The 19,950-nt window shown below is 39.9% G+C and overlaps 1 protein-coding gene across 1 annotated transcript; it reads right to left on the reverse strand.

Moving 5' to 3' along the window:
* Positions 1-404: 404 nt before the first annotated feature.
* LOC149154012 (uncharacterized) lies at positions 405-13,233 on the reverse strand. The gene is made up of 6 exons (XM_089444014.1): positions 12,949-13,233; positions 4,101-4,901; positions 1,946-2,390; positions 1,297-1,337; positions 1,089-1,223; positions 405-971 (listed from the first exon to the last, which is right to left on the reverse strand). The coding sequence occupies exons 1-6, from the start codon at positions 13,231-13,233 to the stop codon at positions 405-407; spliced, it is 2,274 nt and encodes a 757-aa protein (XP_089300140.1).
* Positions 13,234-19,950: the final 6,717 nt, after the last annotated feature.

A 19,950-nucleotide genomic window follows, 5' to 3' on the forward strand; every position in this document is an offset into this window, starting at 1 on the left:
ATCACAAATGATATATTATTCACCAAATTTTAATCTTCCACAAAGAGACAGATTGATCCTCTCTGATTTGTCAAACAAATAAAAAAATACCAAAATTATGCATAGAATCATCTTTGAACTGTAAACACTACAGTATATAGTAACCTGGGAAAGTGATGAAGCAGTCAATACCATACAAAAATAAAATTCCTTAATAGAAGATTCCTTAATAGAAGAAAACACCACTGAAAATTGTGAAAAGCTGCCAAATGAACTTTGCCAATATTTTAGATTTACATAAACAAAGTCAAAAAACCTCTTCAAAGCTAAGTGATTACTACCAGCCACATCCAATAGAAAAGGTTTTATGGGGCCTGATAAGATCAGAACTTGCTTGACCATGGTAAGATAAGCACCGTACCCACCTAATGTATAAAAGAAGACTGATAAGCTGGAGGAGGGGCAGGCAGTCTACTGCCAAAGTGATGGTTGTTGTAATTAGTAGAGGAATTGTAAGAATCAGAACCCAACAACGAAGGTCCCATGTTATCTGATGGATACATATATGGCCTTGAGAGCAAGACTGGAGTACCATAGCCTGCTCCATATAATCCTTGGTTTGATCTGTCATATGCATTTTGGCCCTGTAGGTTGTAGGATGTAACACCTGGAGCTGCACCAGAATATTGTACTCTATCCAAAGACCTATAAAAGCTTCTGTCTGCACCATTGGAAGAAGCATAAAGAGTCGGAGTTATTTCATCTGCACTTAACGGAGGCATATATACACCAACATTTCCTCCATTAGCACGAGGACGCTTAGGTTGAGACTTAACAGCATCTGCAGACCTTTTTCTGTCAGCCTTAGCTTTCTCTAGCTGAGCTACACGCTTTTGAAGAGGATCTGGTGAGAATTGCGATTCAAGTTTGTGCTCCTCAATGCAATTTATAACAGCTCTGTAAGCAGAAAGCTCTTTTGTATTTACTTCATTCTGTAGCAGCAAATAAAAATATCGGTCAAAAAAGGAACTTCCGATATAACCAACAATACTAAGCCAAAATGATCATCACATAACAAGACATTTTGTATAATAGTAATACAATCGTACTTGTGCAACAGTAGAGTTATTCCCGCTTTTTAAACTTGCCTGAGAAGCTTTCTTAGCATCTTTCAGATATTCCTTCAACAAAGGAACAGGTGCAAACTTCTTTGTCAGCCCAAATGCATGAGCAAAGTTGACTGCCTCAATTTGTTTTCAACAAAGGAATAGGTGCAAACTTCTCTCTCAGCCCAAATGCATGAGCAAAGTTGACTGCCTCAATTTGTTTTCCACTATTGACCAGGGTTTCTACAACATCTGCATGAAATTGTCACAAAATTTTCAGTTAATCTGAATATGTCACAAACATTTGAAATACCAAAAGACAGTTTACTGTGAAAGAAAAAACAATACAGACAACTTCAACGGATTTGTCAATAAAGATAACAGCTATGCCAGCTTGAGACCATTTTCGTAAGTAAACAGTTCCCCACTCATGAAAGGCCTTATGACACTTTACCATAGCTGATCATCTTCAGGTGCCTTTATTAATATCAACAAAATAACTTACATACAACTTTCTACCTCATAAAAAGATGTCTACCTAGTAGAGGCCACTCAGTATCTGCCTTGCATATGAAATGTTGAGATCTAAAGAAAAGACTACCAACCCCGTCAACTTAGAAACCCGTTCACTGGACTAAACAAAAAACATTGGGAAGGTTTACTACAGCCAGGATTACCAAAATTTATCTTCAACTCAATCAGCCACAACCAAGTATACTGATAAAATCCACCAGTCCCTCAAAAAAACAAAGCTAGCCATGAATGCTAGAAAAAAAACAAAAAGCCTATCTACCAAAATGGATGGAAATTTTGCCAGCCTAGCCACTGAGGCTAACATTACAGAACACCAGCCAACCAACCTGGCATTTTTGATTCAAGTCCAAGGGAACGACAGAGTTCAGGTGTCTGCCTGCACCGTGCAAATGCAAGAACAAGCTTGCATAAGTCATCTTTATCAAACTCTGACGCAATTCCAAAAGTAGCTAGAAGTTGCAAGAAGGCCTCGGCCTCCAACGAATTGCCATTGGCAACATCTCCTTCAAGGTTTATCTTCGACTTCCATTCATGTGCAATACTTTTGGCTTGCTCCTTTATATTTAAGGGCAGAACTGGATGTTCAACACCCAAAATAGGATCTGCCAAAACAGGTACAAGAGATTCCAGTAATAATGTACAGGCCCGGCGTAGAGCCAGGAGCCCAAACTCTTTCTTGTCACTTGACTTTTGTTCAAGAGAATAAAACCCCTCCAAGGACTCCAACACTAACCGTGGTGGGTCAGTTGCAGAGTTTAATGCAGAGGGAACCTAATTGCAAAGCCCTATTTCCAATTGCAAAAGTCATTAAGAATGGGAAGAAAGGATTTAGGGATTATAATATCTGAAAATTTCTATTTTTAAAGTATTATAAAATGAGTTTAGATATTTATATAACAATAATAAGTGGAAATCAGAAAAAGAAAAAGAAAAGAAAAGAAATTGATTGGAGATAAACTTTTTATAATTTTGTAAATGTTATTGAGTTCCAATGCTCAAACAAAATATTTATAAAAGGTAATTCACTGGTATGTGGATGAAGCAAGCATTTGGAGGCTAATTCGTGAAGTCTGACAATAAAAGAGGTGAAATTAGAATGAGTAATGATAAGACAGACATCCTTGTATAGAAATTGCAATGAGGTTCTTCTTAAAGGTGACTTAATTGTATCACATTGATTTTGACATGACAACATCAGCAAAATGATATAAAACTCGTTGCAACTAGTACATCTATGTTTGGTGCATTAATCACTATATGAGATTGAAGGAATCTGGCGCATTCTCGATCAGAACTATTGCTTGATTGACAACAACATGAGTCTTGTGTTGTACAACAATTCTATAGTTGGTGCATTAATCACTGTATGAGATTGAAGGAATCTGGTCGCATTCTCAATCAGAACTATTGACAACAGCATGGGCCTTGTGTTGTACAACAATTGTATAATTTGATTGTGAAGGATTTAAGGAGAAGTAATGTTGTTTTTTCTGATCCTAGCAAGGATTAGCAAATATACTATTTATTGGTCCCTGTGGTATACATTGTTTGGACCTTGTTTTCTCCCTTAATTGTAAGTGCATAAAAATATTAGATTCATAGGACAGGGTACCATTAATCATGTGATCCAATGATCTTGGACGTTTTTTATTGAATTCTTCAAAACTTATTTCCATTTGATCTTCCAAAATGTGAAGATAGTTTTATTGGTTGGAACAATGCTACAACTTACAAGTTATAATAACAAAGATTCTGTTCTGCATAATGCTTTCCACCTTGCAATATTTTTGTGGATATGGTTAAGCAATATTCTCTTCGAGTAAAGAATAAATTATTGTGTGTAGAGTCATTGGGTTTACTATAGTAATGATTGTAACATTTTGTAGTCTTTTGTTTGTTGTTATGTGGTTTAGTGGTTGAGACAGTGCATTACCATGTTAATGACCCAAAGACAAACTTAGAGCTCAGAGCCCTCAATTATAAGTTGCTTGAATTTTATGAGATTTATATGCAATATTAATTCAATAATTAAAAAAAAATATAGACTTAAGCACCCTAAATAAACTTCAATTTATACATCTTTAGAATCTCATTTATGCTACATATCTGCATCTTATGTACATTTTCCCATTCCCATGTCGAAATTGTTCCTCAATTTATGCCTTACTGAGTTTCCTTTGCAACATTTGGTGAAAATGCTAGTATATATTGAAATAAAATTTATACAAGCCCTATGGCCCTGTATGGGGATTTGGCATTGGAAATGCAGCAGAAGAGATTCCCAATGTCCAGTTCCAATCTCTGACATAGTGCAGCTTTTTATTCTGCCTTCCAATAGTAGAAAAAATTGACAACTTATTTATTGAAAAGTCAAACATCAGTTTGAAAGGCGCGGCAAGATCACTGGGGCTGCAGGCCTTTATTGATTGTTTTATTTATAATTTCTTCAAATGCTTCCATGGCAGTTGGCGGCAAACAAACAGGAACTATGATCCCTCTACTGTCTGTCTTCGAGGAGGGTGCTAAATATGTGAAGTGTCGCATTGCCGGATAAACAGGACACGCATACACAGCTTTTCCCCACCCGAAATCCGACTCTGCCACGTCAAGCATAACTTTGGAAACGTCTGAAACGATGAAAGAGCCATCCGAGGGACTGAGAGGGCGGCCATTGACCTGCGCCAAATCAATCACTCTATTATTGCCATCTTTAATCAATTTCACAGCGTAAGACAACGGGCGGTGAGTGAGATCCCGGGCTGTTGTCGTAGCGTTGGCGGAGGCAAGTGTGTTGCCATAGTAACCAGCTGGAAGAGCCGGTCGAAATCGATTCCGGGCATTTAATGGAAACATGAATGCCAATTCCTGGTCAGCAGGTGTATTGAGAGCCACTGTTCTCGATTGCCACAAGCAAGCCGATATTACTTCAAATGAGGTGGAAAGTTTGAGACCATTTACCTGTCTTTTTAAAGCTGCAAGTTCTTTTGAACCAAAGTAGAACGATTTCAACCTCATTTTCTCTACTGCAGCAGCCCCTGGCACCAATGATTCCTGATATTTATCTTCAAACTCATAGTATTCACGGAGGCCCGGGTAATCCGCAGTAGGCTTGGCTCTGGGTCGAAGGATTTCTCTATCCCAAACTGGAGGAACCTTAGAGCTTGGTGCCCCTCTTGCTATTTCACCAAGAGACTTCAGAAATTGTGAGATTCCAGTGCCGTCACTGACGCGGTGGTTGAAACGCAACCCTACTACGAAGCCTCCGCATCGGAGCCGCGTTACCTGGAAAAAAAGCAAGTTCAATTCACAAAGCTATGCGTCAAATTTCTGTAAAATTTTATGATATATATTTTATTTAATGCAATTGGTAAATAGAATAATGCCTCTAAGCGTCAAAGTCGCTTAGATACTACACCATGCTTTTGATCCTGAGTCTAACTTGTGGAGGAGACCCATATTTTCTTAGTGGTGGGACTTGATTTTATGATGATGATTATTAAAGTTTATTGAAATTAGAGTTAATTTATTTATATATATAATTTTATTTTTATGTTTAAAATGTATTAAGGTAAGTTGTTTAAGAATTTTTTTTTTTTTTTTTATTTAGATTTTTGTGATTTATAATAAATTAAGGAAAAATTTTCAGTAGAAATAACATCACAGAAATTTTTGGTTTAAGCTTTCGGAACTAAAAAGTGTGGTTTATTATGAAGATCAGATGAAGAGATAGACCATGGAAAAAGTTTAAATAAAAAGCAATATAAAAACATAATTTCAAGTAACGGCTATATTTGAACAATAATATTTAAATTATAATATTAATTTATTAATATATTAAAAAAACGATAATTGATATATTAATAATTTAAATATTATTATTCAAATATTATTATCATAAATTTAATACTTGTTAAATTTGAAAGATGACTATCATAATAAATATTTTGAAATTATATATATTAGAAATTATCAATATTTAAAATTTTTTATATGAATTGGAATTGAGTTTTAATCTAAATATATTTAAAACACTTTAGGAGAAAATATATTTTCTCTTCAACCCTTTTAATATTCTAAATATAATGTTTTGGGAGTTGTCAGTATATGAAATAATATAAGATTTTTATAAAAATAATATTAATTTTATAAAATATTATATTTATCTAAATTAAATTATTTAAAAAATTTAAATAAGAAATTATTTAAAAAACAAAATCTATTTATATTTTTAAATAAAAAGAAATTAAATATAAGACACATGTGATGTTATACTTACTATTGAAGGTTAAGCACAAGTGGTACATTTACTTGAAATTGTCATCAACAAATTAAACAAAAATGAGGGGTGGCTTAGGAAGAATGATGGAGATCGCACGCCGCGACCGCGAAGGATTAGGTTAATTAACCTGCAGGAACCGCAGGACCACAGGCCGCCGCATACAGATCGGCCTGCTCAGGAACCGGACAACGGGGTTTGGGTTTATCGACAGTTCAGTTTTCGAAGACGGTTATCTGCGGTTTTGACCGGTATGGAGGGTTACAGCGCTACGGATCTCGTGGATTATTCCGAGGATCCACTGGACGGGTATATAATATTCGGAAACCCTAATGTGGCGTCCCTGGGTCTCATTACACCATCTGCAGGAGAGGCCTCCATACAGGATACCTTACCTATGGTCACCTTGCCTGATCCTCTCTCCTCGACGATCAGACTGGAAGCTTCGCCACTCTTGCCTGGGACAGCCCTCCTACTCTCCACTCTCTCACCTGACTCCTTGGCTTTCGACCCAATCCCATCGCCGCGATTCGAACCTACATCGGCTCAAGAAGTGACTCGGGAGACAGAAGCAAATCTCCAACAGGAAGCTGGGATTAGGCCATTCGGTTGTTTCAGTACTCCGGCCCTCAATGTACAACCCTCTAAACCCTCTCCTCCGGTTAGGGTTTCAAATCCACTTGTAGATCACCCGACGGCACCCCGCACAAAGAAGCGGAAATCGAAGTGCATCAGAGCGACGGCAAAAGACATCACCATAGCCTTCGGTGACCCCACCAATTTTGAGGATACTATGGCACTGGCTCGGACGGTCCTGGTTGGACATGTGCGGGGGCGTACCTTCTTGGCGGGCAGATTGACGCAATGGGTCAAAGAAATATGGGGTGCCCTTTTCACAGAATTGCCAGAGGTACAGGTGCTTCTGAGGGGATGGTTCTCACTCCACTTTGCGAATGAAGGCTGCACGGATACAGTACTGGCACAGTACTGGCATATAGAAATGGCACCTGTGCTATTGAAACGGTGGAGCCCCCTATTCGATCCTGAGCGCGAACAGATAGGTGCAGGGCCTCTGTGGGTGCGCCTGCCGGGGCTGCCTTTACAATATTGGAATGAGGAATCATTTATCAGAATCGGGAACGCACTGGGCACATACTTGGACCATGATCGTTCGTATGTGGAATCAAAGAAGAGAACATTAGCTAGAATTCGGGTGCACCTGGACACGCGGGATGACTTGGAAGAAAAAATCACACTGAAATGGGGAAAATTCAGCAGAACACAGATTCTTGATTATGAAGGTGTTCCATTCCGCTGCAATCAATGTCACCAAGTGGGACACCTCTTCAAGGACTGTCCATTAAACAAAAGTCAGGAAGGATCTCCAAAAATCTCGCCCACAGCATCCAGAGGTGTCTCCCCAGTCATCCCCCGTCCTCCACAAGGCAACGCGACACCACAAGGCTCCCCAGAGAAAGCAGACATGCACAAGATAGCCCCGCCCTCGCCTCCACTGACAAGGGCTCGGGCAGCAGCAGCGGCAGCGCAGGCTTTGGGTACCTCACGTATCCCTCCCTCTAACTCTTTAGATCTCTCATCTGTATATGTGAATTCAATTGCATGTCCCATGGCACAGTGCTCTATCCCTCCGCCCCCTCTGATCCCATCTTCTTCTCCGCCCTCATTGCCCCTCACATCTTCGCCTTCCTCGCATTCATCATCCAGATCGACACCCTCCCATCCATACTCCCTTCGCCCTCAGTCCTCCCAATTGGAGGCTTCTGATACACAATTCGGGCTGGGTATTGTCCCTCTGGGTCCTGGGTTACTATACACTCGGGGCCGTAAATCCAATCTCAACAAAGCCATCAGGCATGCAGGAGCGGAGGTGGCAGCTGGGCGCCAAGCCACCATTGGTGGGGTCCTTAGAGCAACAAAACCCCCTAAGATTGGTCCCCCATGAAGTGCCTCTCCTTTAACTGTCGGGGACTGGCTAGTTCCCCTAAGAAACTGGCGCTCAAACGACTTTTTGAGGTCGAATCACCTGATATCATTCTACTACAAGAAACACTTGGCCCTGCAGAGTCCACTACTCACACCCTCACCTCCCTGACGACAAGATGGAATTTCCTGACTACTGATGCTATTAGCAGATCGGGGGGGCTAGCGATAGGGTATAACCCCAAATCTATCAGATTGGACTCCTCTTGGGGAGGCCATGGCTTTATGGGTGTGGACATCTTCTCTATAGACCTTGGCCTTACCCTCCGCATTGTCAATGTATATGGCCCCTGTCATCAGCGGGAAAGCTTTTGGAGACAACTTCTCAATTGTAACCTATTGACACTTGACCACATCATTTTGGGAGGAGACTTGAATTTTTCTCTGGGATTCAGGGAGTCATGTGGATCAATGGCCCAAGTAGATTCCATCACAGATTTCATGAGGAGCATCTTGGAGCAGCACGACTTCATTGACATTCCCATGTAGAAACCCCTTCCCGCGTGGAGAAACAGAAGGGTGGGGACAGTAGCTCTGGCTCGCAGGCTGGATCAATTCCTGCTGAAAGGCCCTCTGATTTAGCAATTAAATTTCTACAAACAATGGGTGGGAAATGGTGGTATATCTAACCATTCCCCTATTTTAGTGGAAATTTTGGGCCCTCATCTGAAGCCAAAAGCCCCGTTCAAGTTTAATCACTTGTGGCTTCTGGACCAAAGCTTCTCTAAATTGGTCACAGATTTATGGAAAGCACACCCCATTGACAGAGAATCTTCTATGGCTAGAGCATTCATTAAAAATCTCACTGATCTAAAACATATTGTGATCAACTGGGCTAAATACAAGAAGACAACAGAAGATGTGCAGCTCACTACAGTGGAAGAAGAATTGAAAGCTCTTCTGGATGAGAGAAATCTGGGATTCATTTCGCAAGAAGACAAGGCGCGCTTGGTGGAACTGGAAAACCAGAAGAACAATATTCTCAAGAATACTGAGGAGTCACTCAGATTGCGCAGCAGGGCAACTTGGCTTAAAGCTGGGGATGAAAACACAAGATTCTTCCACAATTTTGCAAAAGGAAGGAAAGTGGCAAACACCATTTGGAACCTTGCCCTTCCTGAAGGTGGACTCGCGAACTCCTTTAACAAGCTCTCTCAGCTCGGTACCGCACACTTCAGAGGATTATACAAGAGCCCAGCTGGCACAAATCTGGCTGAAATCATCAATGTGGCCTCTCACTTCCCCAGATTTATAGATGAGGAGGACTCTGAAGGTCTATCAGCCCCCGTCACTATGGAAGAGCTGGAAAGCACTCTCAAATGGTTTCAAAAGGAAAAGATCCCTGGGCCGGATGGCTGGACCATAGAGTTCTACATTGCCTTTTTTGATCTTATGGGAGGAGATATCCTAAAGGTGGTCGAGGAAAGCAAAACATCGGGCCATCTCTATAATGCTATAAACTCCACCTTCATCGCCCTCATCCCTAAATCAGACTCCCCTTCCTCCTTTGACGACTTTCGTCCCATCTCCCTGTGCAATGTACTCTATAAAATTATCTCTAAGATCATCGCCAATAGGATCAAGCCCATCCTGTCAAGGCATATCGCCCCTCAGCAATTTGCTTTCCTGGAAGATAGGCAGATCCATGAAGCCATTGGCTCCGCCCAAGAAGCAATTCATTCCATTTGGACCAAACACCTCAAGTGTATTCTGCTGAAGATTGACCTATCTAAGGCATTTGACCGAGTCAGTTGGCTTTTTATTAAGATGATCCTTATTCATTTGGGTTTCCCCCTTCCTCTCATCAATTGGATCATGGCCTGCATTACATCTCCCACCTTCAGTATCTTGATCAATGGATCTGCCTCACACTTCTTTCACTCTGAAAGAGGGCCGCGACAGGGCTGTCCTCTATTGCCTCTCCTTTTCCTCTTGGTCATGGAAGCTCTAAGTCGGCTAATCATCTCGGCAAAAAGGGAAGGGACAATCAGAGGCCTCAAAATTACTGATGAATGCTACCTCACTCACCTATTGTTTGTAGATGATGTCCTAATCTTATTGGATGGAAGCATACAGGACACATCTACCTTCATCCGCATTCTAGGTCTCTTCTCTCATGCTACAGGTATGGAAGTCAATCGGTTGAAATCTACTATCACTCTGGTTGGTACTTCAGCTAACGAAACCTATACTGCAAGGCAGGCTTTCCCATACACTACTCAGCCATTGGACAGGGGGCTAAAATATCTTGGATATTGGTTAAAGCCGACAAGCCAAAAGATTGCAGACTGGGTTTGGCTTGTAGCTAAAGTGGAAAAAAGGTTATCTTGCTGGAGCCACAGATATCTATCCAGGGCTGGGAGGTTAACCCTGATCAAATCAGTTCTAGAAGTGACGCCGACATTCTGGATGGCACTTGCCTGGATCCCTCGGAACATACTGGCAAAGCTACAACAATTATGCAATAGATATTTATGGGCAGGAAATCAAGACAAGCGTATCTTTGCCTGGATCGGATGGAATAAGATAGCTTTACCAAAGAAATGGGGCGGCTGGGGGTTAAAGGAGCTCCCTATTTTTGCAAAAGCCCTGGCAGGGAAAATGGGCTGGGCTCTGCTGACGTCACAAAGCTTATGGACCAGACTTACCTACCATAAATACATATGGCCTCTCAGCACTATGGATTGGGTTAGACTTCCATCATGGAACAAAATAGGCATATCCTCCATCTGGAAGGCCCTATTACACTCTCTGCCTCTAATTAGAGACAACCTGGTATGGCATATCAGAGATGGAAATAGAGCTCGGATCGGGCTCGATCCTTGGACTGGCTGTGGCGGGAGGCATTTACTCCCTCGAGATTTGGTGGATTATCTCTCTGCACAAGATATAAAAGTGATCGCGCAGATCGCGGATCATGATCATACTGACATATTCCATCAGGCATGGAAATTTGCGCATCAACTAAACCTTCCCAGAAGATGGCACCCAGCTTGGAGGGAATTCAGAGAGGTCCTGATTGAATCACATATCAGAATTATAGAGGGGCCGGACGAACTCATTTGGAACCAGGCTGAATGCGGTCTTTACACACCCAAGGCAGGCTACAACTAGCTAATCATCCATAAGAAACCCGATGTCCTTGCTAGCTGGTGGTAGAGTATTTGGAAACATTCCACTTCGCCATGCTCCAAGCTCTTCACCTGGTGCATCTTGAGAAATAAAATACCCACAGGAGAACATCTTATGCACAGGGCACAGTATGGCCCTACCTGGTGTGTTCTACGCAAAGAGGCCTCAGAAACAACAGAGCATATATTCTTGAGATGCCGTTCCACTTTGAATTTATGGAAAAATCTTAAAAATTTCACAAATTACACTGGTGAATGGAACGGAACTGACCTCATTAGTGCCTAGACCGAATGGGAAAGGAGACATAAAGGTTCAAAGAATATCAATCTGCCCATAATTGTTAACAGGTCCATATGGAAATCAAGAAATCGAACAATTTTTTAGGACAAGCCGATTCACTGGCCATTGATTGAGGCAGGTATCATCACTGCCCTAAGAGAGCTTCCGGACCCGCCCCCTCCAAAATCTCGACATCCTACTCCTCCCCCTCACATCGATCAAGGCACACATTGGGCCTACTTCGACGGAGCCGCAAACATGCAGAGCTGTGGGGGAGGCATCATTATCCATATATCAGAGCATCACCTATTCAAAATTAAGGCTGGACTGGGTGCTGGAACCAACAACTATGCGGAACTAATCACACTGCGCCACTTATTTCATTTTGCACTGAGTCACCATTGCACTAGTATCAACATATTCGGAGATTCTCAGATCATCATAAACTGGTTCAATGGAATATCCACATGTCACATACACACACTCAGCATTATTTTGAATGAAGTTCTCGAACTCAAAGCGGCATTTAACAATATCACTGTTTCTCACATCTACAGGGAACATAACAAAGGCGCTGATAAATTATCCAAGGAGGCCGTGATGATGGACAAAGGCATCTGGGAGATCACTGAGGTCCAAGATCATCATGAACAAAAATTTTACCACCGTCCATACATAGACCCAGGATATCCAACTACGGGTCATCTAACAGTATAAATGAATTCGCATGTTTATGACAACAGTATATATATTGACAACCTGTAATTTTTGTTTTTTTCAGTTAGATAGATGCCGGAAAGGCACACTGTGATTTGCTCAAAACATAATACCCTGCGTGGTAAATCTATACAACAACTCATACCGATCTTATTGCAAAAAGCACAGATGTACAGAATGACTATGGCATATGCTTCAATGCATCTACACATGTAAATTTTTCATATTAATGAAAATTACGGATTTTTCCAGTGGAAAAAAAAAAATGAGGGGTGGAAGAGAAATTATGACAAAACATTGTCCATACAAGATTCGAGGAAAGTGAGATTCATATATATTATTATAGGAATATTATTTTTGGAAAGAATTAAGAGTTTATTTTTTTATTTATATTAAAATTTTATTATTTATTTTATTTTATTTATTTATAATGGTGGGTGTGTAGAGCTAGTTTTTTTTTTTTTTTTTTGTTTTTTTTTTTTGGGTATATTTTGTTTAGTTAACAAGTTTTATATAAATGAGAAGAGTGGAGGTTTTAATTTTTTTTTATGAATTAATAAAATTTATTAAAAAATGAATTTAGGTTTTTGTGATTTATATTGTGAAAAGTAAGAAAATTTTAAGCAAAAATTAATTTTGTAAAATTTTTTTAAATAAAAATCACATCATTAAAATTTTGTAACCTAATCTTAAATAAAAATCACATCATCAAATTTTTTGTGAACTAGCCTTATAATTTATCGTCAATGCAAGATAAATTTACACATATACATGTTCCATTCCTTCCTAAACTTTTAAAATATTATATAAAATTTTAAATATCCTAAATTTCGATATAAATATTTAAAAACATCACATTGAAATTTAAATATCCAACTATGCATGCGATTTATAATAAACAAATTGAAAACGCCAATGACCAACCTGAAACAGAAGAATTGGAGAGTCTGTAATGGTGTCCGATCCTGGAACGTTGTTTATAAACTCAAGAGCACCAGGAATAGGTGGAGAGAGATCGCCCAAGTCTTCCAAGGAAATATCTGCCTCCGCCTCTACAAGAAGAACTCCTTGACCAGTACAGTCCATTATAAGCTTACATTTATCATCTGCATTTCTCAGTCTTCCGGCAAAGGGATAGTAATCTACCAGAAGCTTTCCCAAAGCCTCTCCAATAACTTGGACTGGATCATTCCTCCCATGACCATTCATGGAGGAATTGCAGGGGGTGCATAAAACATAAGTACGTTGACATGAAACCTTAATCCCAATTGATCGTCAATATTGGTAAGATAAAGAGGTTGGGTGGGAGTGGGGCGGTTCGGGGAAACAAGAAGAGGTGGGCATTTAGTGACTGTAAATTGGCCGGGAGACTCCTTTGGAAATAGTAGAGGAGGCAGCGGGGGTCGAACAGGAGCGACTACTGGAGTTGCTGGTGCCTGTCTCGCTACTGTCCATCCTAATGCAAGAACCGCCATTTAAACACAGACTTGGAAGATTTGCCTGCAAATTAAAACGATAAGAGAGCAATATTGCTATCTGCACAACTTGGTATTATGGTATGCATGGGAAGCCAAATTTATAGATGTTCCTGTGCTTGTTTTGCACAGTGTAATTATAATCAATTGACTCTTTAGTGGAACCGGTGGTCTGGTTGTTGAAACGCGTTATAATGGCGATTTTTTCTAAATTTAGGTAGTGCGAGAATATTCTGGCGTATTTTTCTATTACATATAATGTCCTCCTGCCTTTCATAAGGTCAATATACGCTTTAACGCCACTGTTGATTTTTTATGGTTCCCGGTGGCAGAGCAGTATTGATTTTATGCGTTTACGAACATGGCCACTTAAAAAAACCTGGCAGGGATAATGTCAAAAATAACGGTTCAGGGCCAGTGATAATTACAAATATTTTTGAACGTGGCAAGGCCAACAACCCGGTAAGAATATAGGGGGCAGTAGAGTTGTTTTTTTCAAAGTTATTGAAAATTGCAGATATTTAAACAACTTCATAAGAACATGGGGATAGGTACGGATAAAATTTAAGTCACATAACAACCAATTCACTTTCAAGTAGGTGTACATCATTGTCAATTAGGTGACCGTTTCTTACCTCATAGGTTAACATTTTTAATTTTATTTTTTTAATGATTATTTTTTTTAAATAAATAGGTATTTTTTATTTGTAAGTTTAGATATTTTTATTAATTTAAAAGTTAACAATAGTGATTATATTTTATCAAAAAAATTTGGCCTCACTCTTATTAGATTTATTGCCCAGTAGGTAAATCTCAAACAAATAGTTAATTGCCAAAATGATATAAGAAACTAAAACTTGAAAGGTCAATTATACCAGAAGTTCAAAATCAAAATACCCCTCACAACCATTAGGCATTAGAGGAGTTGACTAGAGCACGATGATGAAGACCATATCCCAGCGATGGAGGAGGCCTAAAGTCACAATGTAAGTGTTTTTCTATACGGGCCATCCTTCCTTCAAAGAAATTCAACTTCTCTTGTATACGCCACATCCCACTCTGAATGTTGGCCAAGCAGTCTTACATTTGCCATTGATTATGTTAGATCATTCATGAAACTGACAACCACATTTTGATCATCATGTTGATCCATGATTAGTTTTTCCAAAATGCGAGTTACATGAGAGAGCTGACTATCAAGAGTCTCGAGAGAAGGGCCCTGAACTTCACTTCTAGCTAGTTGGGATGGGTGAGGGTCAACCCCCTCATCGTGGCCTAGGTCTCCCATCCTTTGAATTTCATGTTGGCCATGCTCCCCCACCCCTCTTCTCACCCTCCCATGTGACGTGGCATATCTACGTAACAAGCAACTGAAAGCCCTAGACCCTTACATTTCGGTGCTGGAATGATGAGAATGTATGGTCGAAATCGTCCAAGATAATCAGCTAGAACTGGAAGAAAGGGACGAGACCTCCTTGCCTGTACCTCCAACTCCCAAAAGACAACAACACAAAATCAACCAGGTAAGCCCAAGATCTAATCCAAGTTACAAGCTTCAAGCCCCTAGATTCAACCATAGAGCCATTAACATGTCACCAAACAAGCCCAACAAACACCAAATCTTTCCAGAGATGAAGAAACCCTCCCACCCAGATAATCACAACAATTTTAACTCGAGATGTCCCACATCTAGCTTGACTTGCCTGGGGAATGAATTTCCCCAGCTTTCTCTAGATGAGTTTCTCAAAACACAGCAAGTACACATAAGACACAAAAAGATGACCCCCACAAGAAAAGAGAGTGGCACCAGAATTAACTTTTAAAAACAAACACCCCTATAGATAGAGGAAGCACCCCAAAACTCTACGATCTGAGTAAGAAAATTGGGCTAAGAAAATAAAATTCCATACCTCTCAACGAGCCAGAAAATACAAGGATAATTCTAGTAGGCATTCCAACATCCACCAAGCCCCAAGGTGCAGTTCCGCCTCACAAACTTCATGAGATGAAGCTGCACTATAGCGTATGATTCTAGGGTCCCAAATGTGCAACCAATAAACCAACGTTCCTCCAATTTTTCTACCCCAAGAGCCAAAGCTAACTCCTCATGTCCCTGCTCCTAGACTCCCAACAGAAAATTCCTTCCAAATCTTGGCCTTCTTCTTTTTGAAAACAGGCATGCTTCCAATGACCTCGCATCCCATAGCACCTTCAAAACCATGAAGCTCATGTGCAGTACTCCCTAAGTGCTTCACCAACACAATAAACACAAATATGGTTCCTTCCCTTGAATACATCAACTCACCACATAAGAAATTTTAATGTTGCATGAGACTACATGGTAGCATAGTGCCACACCACACCTTTTAGTTGTCAAGAGAGTCAGTGGGGTGGTGGGCACCCACACTGTTCTCAAGGCTTCTTTACTCCGCCACCCCCATTGAGGAAACCTTGATGTTCTCTAGCATATTATGTATCTAGTCGAACCAGTGGTATATGATCATCAACGACCAAGGGGTTGAATATTTGAGATCTCATTCCCAATTTCCTCAGTTTGCTAAAATATTTGTTGCTTTATTACCAGTCCTTGAGTGAGAAGTGATAACATAGGGGAAGGATAGTAATAATTCCTAATTATGAGTGACCAGAAATTCCAAGCTCCAACTTTTAACTACTTTCTTCAGTAGAGATACATGTAATAGTTTTTGCATTGTATCTATTGCGATTCGAGAGCCCCCATCAATATAGACCTTAGAAAAACATTCCTCTATTTCTATAATCAACCCTCTTTCTAGTGGTTTGAAATTCGCTAGATTATTAATGGTATACCCACAATACCTTGCATAGATTCGTAAGGCATTTTCCATCTCATCATGAAAAATTCCCTCGTATCCCGTCGGTCCTAAGTTTCCTTTAGAGGCTCTATCAAAATTTAATTTTACAAAGCCCAAGGGGAGAAGAGAATAGCTAGAAGAGGATACCCTTGATTCCTTAGGACGATGTGACTCACTAGTGACTAGAATTTATTGTGAGATTTCCAAGTCCCTCAATATGCACCCCTCTAGGTAATCCATCTTCTAGTCCTTTGCATCCCACAGTTCTGATAGGATAATCTCTTTCAAATTCTTCTTATTTATTTCCACATAGCCTCCTTTGAATATCTTTGAAAACAATCATGTTCATCTCCTTCCATACATTCTAGAGGAGAAAGCTCAATATAAAAATCCATGCCCTATTGACGACCAGAATATTAAAGAGGGATACTCTCCACATATCTATAGTCTACTACAGGCTAATTGGCATGGGGGCCTCAATCAATGAATCTCTGAGATATCACGTGCGTTTGTGTCATACTAAACAATACCCTTAATTTGACTACATATTGGAAAATACCTCTAAAAATCAAATTATTTAACCCCATACCAATACAAACCCAATACACCTTCCCAATTTAAAAAAACCCTACTTTCACTAGATATTGTAGGTATCCATTTTTCATTAACATTTTTTATACCCCTTTATATTTTTTCATTAACTTTGAGCTCCATTTTTATACCTACCAATATAAAACCCTTTACCCCTATATATCCCCCAATATATTATGTCATTTTTTCCTCAATATATATCCCCCAATATGAACCCATGTGGTATGGTATTTCTCCCAGAGTGAATCCCCCATGCTATTTGGGGCATGAATCAATTGACCAAATAAGGAAAACAATTGATTCCATAATGCTTCCACAAAAGTGCAAGTATTCAAAATTGGCTCCATTGTTTCCTCCTACTCCTTACAAAGTGGACAGAAGGATGGACCAATGAATCCATTTTTTGCAAATGCTCCCATGTTAGTAGCTTTCTCCTCCCAATGAGCCGTAGTAAGTGGGTAAAATTTGGCCAAATTTTTCCCATCCAAATTCTCCTCGAAAGGGGTTCTTGATGAATGTCTAAGTGTCCATCCACGATACCATAAGCTTCCTTTATAATAAACATAATCTTCTTTTTATACCCTGATACAAGCTTATCTTGATCATGCAACACATGAATTTTCTTATCTATTAGACAAATATTTAGCATTAGCCATGCCTACATTGCTAGATCATTAAGTCGATCTTCCAAGGTTTTCCACTCGAGCCAAGAGGAGTGAGGATTGTATTCCTTCCAAAAATCTGCCACTTTGGCAGTGCCCAGTGAGTTAGTAAACATCTTGAGGTTCATAAGCTCTTCTTTGGATTCCAGGTGTGGAAGTTACTACTAGGGTTCCTCCCAAAAATGAGTTGTCCTACCATTCTTGACATCCCAAAAAAGTGATTATGAATTACAAATTTGTTCTCCTAGGCCAAATTCCAAATGCATGACCCTGAAGGGAAGGAATGAGAATGCAATTTCCCCACTTAAATTATATCACGTCTATATTTTCTATCCCATATTCGCTTCCAAATCTCTAAGCCCCCTTAAATCCATCTCTGCCAAAATTCCCCCCTAATGCTCTGTTAAGAGTTTTACGGTCTCTCAAACCCAAACCGTCATTCAAATTTGGAAGAAACACCTTGTCCCAAGCCACCAAAGCGCACTTACTAGCATTCTTGGCGCCTTTCTATACAAATCTTTTGAATCTAAATACAATGTCTCTGTAGACTGATTTTGGGGCTAGTAAAATTGATATTTGATAAACCGAGAGGGTATGGAGGATCGATTTTAACAAAGTGACTCGACCTTCTAGGTTCAATGCTTGAAAATACCAATTATCCAATTGTTTGGTAATATTATTGATAAGCTCTTGCCAAGAAGATTTTTGTTTTTAAATTTGTAACCAATGCGATACCCAAATATTTAGCTAGGAGGCTTCCCACCTGGAATCCCATGTTTTGAGCTAGATAAACCTGCACTCTTTGTCTGGCATTGAAAAATAATATACTAGACTTTTCCCCATTTATCAATGTACTTGAAGCTTCTTGAAATTCCAAGAGAAGTAGATTAATCATCCTTGTTTCTTGTATAGATGGCTCTCCAAATAACATTATATCATTGACAAACTATTGATGTGTGATAGGAAAATATTGACCTATTATGTAACCACCTCTCCCACATTTACCCAAATTCACAAGCCTTCCAAGGTAAACATGAGACGAAGAGTTACTAGGACATGAACCAACCCCCAAGATTTAGTTATGAAAGTTAGGTCAATAACTAAAAACTCACAATATTCCTCAAGGCTTACAGGACACTCAAGGGCCAAAGAACCACCCCAAGTGAGAAAACCATAAGTTGGGGTTCCTTTTCACTAATCTGGGCTCCCAACCAAATGCATGACAAGCCATGGGTATGGTTGTAGGAGTCCAACCACATGTACAACACTTCATAAGTGTGGTTGTGACCCAAATTTCCCAGTTCATAGGTTGTGGTCTCAAGATCTGAGCCACAATTCCAGGCTAGCCTCCAGACCATTACCCAAAACTACCTAAGGCTTCTCCAAATGATAGATGACATAAAGATGATGCTAAACATAGAAAACCTAAACAAGAACCTAACCTAACCAGGCATAACCATGACATTCATTTCCTCAAACATATGGTGAACATGTAAGCTATAGGTCATGAATGCATATTTGATCATAGGAGTCTAAACATTATATGAGAACCACCAAAAAGGTCTAATCCCCTATCATAATAGCTACAATAACGTTTGTTATTCCATGTATTCATCAACCATTCATGCATTCATCACAACATGTCAAGAGTCATAAGTAATATACATCACATAACCAACATATAACCAGCAAATAACCAACATAGAAACAATGGAAACTTAGACATAATATCGCCAACGCAATTGCTACAAATGCTCATAAATAAATAAAAAAAGTAAATGTGTCGTATTAACATATGAAAATACCAACCAAGTGAGGGACTTCCACATACCACTCGACCATAGATTGGGTTGAACCAAATCTCTCTTTCAGCCAATCACCCCCACACCATATTCCAAGCATGAATGTGGGATCTCATGGAGTAACCAAAACAAAATCAAACCAGGGCTTCTGGAGGCCAAACCACCTCAACCCTCATCCATAGTGATTCCACCTCCTTGGTCAGACATCACTAACACCAACCAGATTGGTCTCTACCCAAATTGTCCAGGGATCCAAGAACTAGTAACTCAACCCATAGCCTTCTAGGGCTCTAGAGAATTTGTCCAACCTCGCTCCAGGGACTAGTAGCTCAACCCACCAAGGGATCCATATCTCTTGTCCCAACCCAGGCTGCAGGACTAGTAAATCAACTCAAGTTGTTCTAGGGCTTCTACTGTGTTTGTTCCAACCCAACCATAAGCAATTATGAGCACCAATCAGAAAACAATCAAGTGGAAAACCCACAACACCATGCCTGTCTAGGAAATATCAAGGCAAGGATAAAAGCACTATCACTCGAGGAAATCCTCCATCCCAATAATT

Source organism: Pinus tabuliformis, chromosome 9, assembly GCF_031772625.1.
Source record: "Pinus tabuliformis cultivar Carrire ecotype Pingquan chromosome 9, CPIR1, whole genome shotgun sequence".
Lineage (NCBI taxonomy): Eukaryota > Viridiplantae > Streptophyta > Pinopsida > Pinales > Pinaceae > Pinus > Pinus tabuliformis.